This window comes from Sinocyclocheilus anshuiensis, unplaced genomic scaffold (assembly GCF_001515605.1).
Source record: "Sinocyclocheilus anshuiensis isolate Anshui unplaced genomic scaffold, SAMN03320099.WGS_v1.1 scaffold338, whole genome shotgun sequence".
In the NCBI taxonomy this organism is placed as follows: domain Eukaryota; kingdom Metazoa; phylum Chordata; class Actinopteri; order Cypriniformes; family Cyprinidae; genus Sinocyclocheilus; species Sinocyclocheilus anshuiensis.
In genome coordinates, this window is record NW_015542339.1 from 570,236 (window position 1) to 576,101 (window position 5,866).

A 5,866-nucleotide genomic window follows, 5' to 3' on the forward strand; every position below is an offset into this window, starting at 1 on the left:
AAAGCCTTCAGCAAGCCTGGGCCGTGCCCCGGATGCTGCCAGCCCCAGAACCCCTCCTCCATCCACCGAGCGTCAGCTCGCATCTCATCTTGGCGAAGTGCCGGCTCCAGTCTCCACAAGCCGTCACATCAGCGTGAGCACGCCTCCGCTAGCGGCGCAGACCTGCCCCGCAACCTTTGCCTCACACCTCTCCGTACCCCCTTCCCTACCCATGGCCCGCAGCCCCACCGTCTATCTCTAGCGCGAGCGTGCCTCCACTAATGGCGCAGGCCCCGACGCCCGCCTTTCCCCCTCTTTTTCTTCATTTTTCTTGTGCTCCCGGAGCTGTCCCAAGCGCAAGCATGCCTCCGCTAATGGCGCAGGCCCCGACACCCGCCATTCCCCCTCTCTTTTTTCCTCCTTTTTCTTCCGCTCCCGGAGCTGTACCAAGCGCGAACATGCCTCCGCTAATGACGCAGGCCCCGATGCCCGTCATTCCCCTTCTCTTTCCCCCTTCCTATTCCGTCCCTGGAACTGCCCCAAGCGTGAGCGTGTCTCCGCAAGCGGTTCCGGCGACTACCTTTCCACTTCCCCTCGCTCGCTCTTCCTTCTCTCTTTTTTCCACCACGCCTCTACCCACCCCTCCGAACGCCCTCGCCTTGGAACCACCCCCCGTGGCCAGCAACATCAGGACACAGATCTTGGCAGGTGCGGACGTAGATCTTTTTTCCCTTTTGTCACCAATTTCACCTTCATCTGCAGATCGCCAAATCGACTGCGGCGGATTTTCTGTCACTGTAAAAAACACAGCTCACAACCCATCACGTATTTTATCATTTGCCGAATTCACGATTGCTTTCACCCGTTACATAGAATTCATCTGCCCTGTTTTTCCTAACAGGAGACGCGAGCTCGTCGATTATCTTGCGATAGTCGCCGAACTCGCGTTATCATACGGCGGCTCTCACTTTTACACCTACCACAAATTATTTGCAGCTAAATGCACCATCCGAGTGGCCCAGTGGAACCAATGTCCTTACTGGGGGGCTTTGGACACCGAACTCCATAACAGAGTATTTTTAGGCTGCCGCAACATATCTTGCGTGCTCTGCTGATCCATTGCCCACTCCACCATTACATGCCCTCTAATCAACCCATCTATTCCCCCCTGCCCCGAGCCATCCCAGCCCAAATCCATCAGCTATGTCCCGCGTCTCCTAGACATTCCAACCACCCCTTTCCCACCCACTTCCAACTACCGCCGCCGCTCAGCTCCCTCTGAGAGCCAGGTCTGCACCAGTTTCAACACTGGCAGATGCTCAAGGCAGCACTGCTGTTTCATGCATGTTTGCAATTTTTGTGGCGGTGCTCATGCCCGCTTCATATGTCCAGTGCAAAAAGCTGCAAATAAAAATGCTAAACAATACTTATCGACTCCTGTAAATGTTTCTCGTTTGTCTTCAGAATTGCTTCATCACCCTGACTCCCTTTTCACGGAGTATATACTATCGGATCTCTCACACGGCTTTCACCACGCAAACTTCATGATCGGCCCCTTTTCCGTCCCTCCCTTTAATGTTTTCCGTTTTAGCCCCATCGGTGTAGCTACCAGGAAATTCTCAGGTAAAAAATGCCTCATAATCGATCTCTCATCCCCGCATAATTCCCCGTTCCCAAGTATTAACAGCCTCATTCCGCTCGAAGAATTTTCTCTCCACTACTATGACGTTGACCAAGCCATTTCCCTGATCAAAGACGCGGATCGCAGCGCTTGGCTGGCCAAAGTCGACGTCCCCTCCGCCTTCAAAGTGATGCCCATTCACCCGGATTTTTGGCATTTATTTGGCATCCGCTGGCATAATAAATTTTACTTTTCTGTCCGCCTCACTTTTTCGGCTGCAGAAGCAGCCCTAAAATTTTCGACATGTTGTCAGAGGCAATATGCTGGATACTCTCCAACAATTACGCAATACCTTACCTGATCCATCTTTTAGACGATTTCTTAATCATCTCGCCTCCCGACTCCATCCCAGCCACGCATCTTTTGACAACCCAAAAGGTTTTTGCTGAGCTCGGGATTCCTCTCGCCCAAGACAAAACCGCGGGCCCGAGCACCTCCATCGAATTTTTGGGTATCAACTTAGATTCACAAAAATTCCAGGCTTCCCTGCCGAAGGAAAAAATTGATAGGACGATTTTGGTTGCTTCCGCCCTATTAGACAACCCAAGCTGCTCCAAACGCGAGCTGCTAGCCATTCTCGGTGATCTAAATTTCGCAATGCGCATCATCCCACAGGGTCGTCCTTTTATCTCACACCTCCTCTCTCTCACGTCTTCTGCCCACTCACTAGAGGATCAAATATCACTAACTGACTCATGCTGCAACGAGCTCAGCTTATGGATATCCTTTCTTAAACAATGGAACGGCCTATCTTTCTTTTATAATAACTTAATTTCACCGCCTCCTCCGTCGGTTTCGGAGGATTTTACCAAGGCCGCTGGTTCGCATCTACTTGGCCCCCCCAGCTGTTAGACTTACCACAGCAGCTAAAATCCTCAGCTCTATTCAAGCTATATCCCTTAGTCATCGCAGCCCTTCTGTGGCGTAAGGAGTGGTCCGCCACCAGCATCATTACCCACTGTGACAACAAGGTTACCGTGCACTGCATCAATAAAGGCCGTTCCCATTCACCCGACCTAATGCCTTTGTTAAGACGCCTGATTTGGATCTCGGCTTGCGACCAATTCATTGTAACTGCAAAACATATTCCTGGTTCAAAAAACCAAATAGCTGACTCTCTCTCTCGCTTTGCCTTCCAGAAATTCAGAACGTTGGCACCAGAGGCGGATCCAGTCCCAACCCCAGTACCTCCCTATTCAGAACTGATATTCCCGTAAATCATCCACTGAGACCTCTCCTCGAAGCTTCCCTCAACTCTATTTTTCAAGCCGTCTGCCCCAGGACCCTCCAATCTTACCTAACAGCTTGGAAGTGCTTTAAAGCATTTCACTCTACTTACAACCTGCCATTTCCCGACTTTTCCTTGCTCACTATCACCTCATTCATCTCTCACCTTAACATCAACAAAAACCTTCAAATCAGCTCCATTAAGGGTTATCTAAGTGGAATACAATTTTTCCACAAACTCTTATATGGTTCACCCTCACCCCAGATAGCCAATTCTCAGACCTCCCTACTCATCAAAGGTATCCAAAGCGCGCATCCCACCCGCCCAGACACCAGGCAACCCATAACCTTACAAATATTGACCAAATGTATTTCTACCCTCCGCAGAGGTTATCATTCCATTCACACCGCCCGCACGCTTGACGCCATGCCCATCATGGCTTTCTTTGGTTTTCTCAGATGCTCAGAGCTCGCTATCACATCTAGCTTCAATCCAAACATCCACCCCACTATCTCCGATCTAGCAGTCAGATGTTATCATTCCATTCACACCGCCCGCACGCTTGACGCCATGCCCATCATGGCTTTCTTTGGTTTTCTCAGATGCTCAGAGCTCGCTATCACATCTAGCTTCAATCCAAACATCCACCCCACTATCTCCGATCTAGCAGTGCTGGATGACGAAACCATCTCTTACTTCATTAAGCAAAGTAAAACAGACCAGACCAGGAAAGGCCATTTCATTTTCATTTTCAACCTCCAATCACCCATACTACCATACCAGGCCCTCCTAGCCTTCATCCAGCTCAGGAAATCACAGTCCAAACTCCCATCCGACCCCCTTTTGGTTTTCTCAGATGCTCAGAGCTCGCTATCACATCTAGCTTCAATCCAAACATCCACCCCACTATCTCCGATCTAGCAGTGCTGGATGACGAAACCATCTCTTACTTCATTAAGCAAAGTAAAACAGACCAGACCAAGAAAGGCCATTTCATTTTCATTTTCAACCTACAATCACCCATACTACCATACCAAGCCCTCCTAGCCTTCATCCAGCTCAGGAAATCACAGTCCAAACTCCCATCTGACCCCCTTTTTACAGACGACTTCAAACGCCCCGTCACTCGTTTCTGGTTTCAAAAGCACCTTAAGTCCGTTCTGCTCCTATCCGGTACCCCAGCCGATAATTTTTCCAGCCATTCATTCCGAATTGGCGCGGCAACCACAGCAGCCCAAAAAGGCCTCTCCCATCAGATACAAGCACTTGGTCGCTGGTCGTCAGAAGCTTTCAAGAGCTACATTCGATCAGACCACTCCCACATCAAGGAAGCCCACCGAACCCTCATCTGCCAACCCCTTTAACGTCAGCACAGCCCTGTTCACTCAAAAGACCCACCATAGCTAAACTCTTTTTAACACCACCTAATCCACCTATAACTGCCCAACGACCCATCCTCACTCCAGCCATCCCAGCAGCACCCCGCTCCCGCAGAAGCCTTACCTAATTGCCACACTGCCACAGCAGTTCCCGCTCCCGCAGGAGTCTCGCCTGTATTTCCCCACTGCCGCAGCAAGTGCCCGCTCCCGCAGGAGCCTTTTCTGTATTTCCCCACTGCCGCAGCAGTTCCCGCTCCCACAGGAGCCTTACCTAAATTGCCACACTGCCGCAGCAGTGCCCGCTCCCACAGGAGCCTTACCTAAATTCCCACACTGCCGCAGCAGTGCCCGCTCCCGCAGGAGCTCTTCCGTATATCCCCACTGCCGCTACATTCCCCACTCCCGCAGGAGCTTTTCCATATTTCCCCACTGCCGCAGCAGTGCCCGCTCCCGCAGGAGCTCTTCCATATTTCCCCACTGCCGCAACAGTCCCCGCTCCCGCAGGAACTTTTCCATATTTCCCCACTGCCGCAGCAGTTCCCACTCCCGCAGGAGCCTCTTTCCGTATTTCCCCACTGCCGCAGCAGTCCCTGCTCCCGCAAGAGCTCTTCCATATTTCCCCACTGCCGCAACAGTCCCCGCTCCCGCAGGAACTTTTCCATATTTCCCCACTGCCGCAGCAGTCCCCGCTCCCGCAGGAGCCTCTTTCCATATTTCCCCACTGCCGCAGCAGTCCCCGCTCCCGCAGGAGCCTCTTTCCATATTTCCCCACTGCCGCAGCAGTTCCCGCTCCCGCAGGAGCCTTACCTAAATTCCCATACTGCCGCAGCAGTGCTCGCTCCCGCAGGAGCTTTTCCATATTTCCCCACCGCAGGAGACTTTGTCTGTATTTTACTCTGCCGCAGCAGTGCTTGCTTCCACAGAAGCCAATTTCTCTTTTCAGACGCCGTAGCAGTTCCCACTCCCACAAGAGTTTTCTTTTCAGATGCCGTAGCATCGCCCACTTCAGCAGAAGCCTCTAGTTCTGTCTTCTAAAGCCTCAGCAGTGCTGCTACTACAAACGATGTCCAGCACCCCACCAATTTTAAGCTTTGCTAATTTTGGGGGGTTGTCAACGCTCCTCTCTGGCTGCTGTCCCGTACTAATTGCATCTTTGGATCTTTGGGGGAGCGCTCTGGGCCCGGGCTTAGACCCGTGCTCGGACCCCTCCCCGGACAGGGGGAGTACCCCAGGCTCGAGAGTAATTACCGAGCTTGGAGCCCTCTCCCCGGACAGAACGCCAAATACGCATAACCTTTACTCTGTTCATTATATGTAAGTGTGAACTCGTGAAGTGATGTTTTATTAACAAATTTCGGGAGGAGCACGCGCAGATAATTAACACGGCCAGTCCATCATCAGTAATTACACCATCTATCCAATCAGCATTCAGCACAAGAGAGAACCGCTATAAATAATCAAAGCAGCCTTACCTCCATTATCTCTAGTCTTTCAGCATCCCTCCACCACCCCGACTCCTCACCCCAGTATCGGGGGGAGCGCTCTGGGTCCAGGCTAAATGCCGAGCTCGGACCCCTCTCCCCGGACAGGGGGAGGACC

At 51.9% G+C, this 5,866-nt stretch overlaps 1 protein-coding gene across 1 annotated transcript; it reads left to right on the forward strand.

Moving 5' to 3' along the window:
• Window positions 1-437: 437 nt before the first annotated feature.
• Window positions 438-4,252, forward strand: LOC107691195 (uncharacterized). The gene is made up of 3 exons (XM_016489692.1): window positions 438-687; window positions 2,773-3,420; window positions 3,813-4,252. Exons 1-3 carry the CDS (start codon window positions 438-440, stop codon window positions 4,250-4,252), a joined length of 1,338 nt encoding a protein of 445 aa, XP_016345178.1.
• Window positions 4,253-5,866: the final 1,614 nt, after the last annotated feature.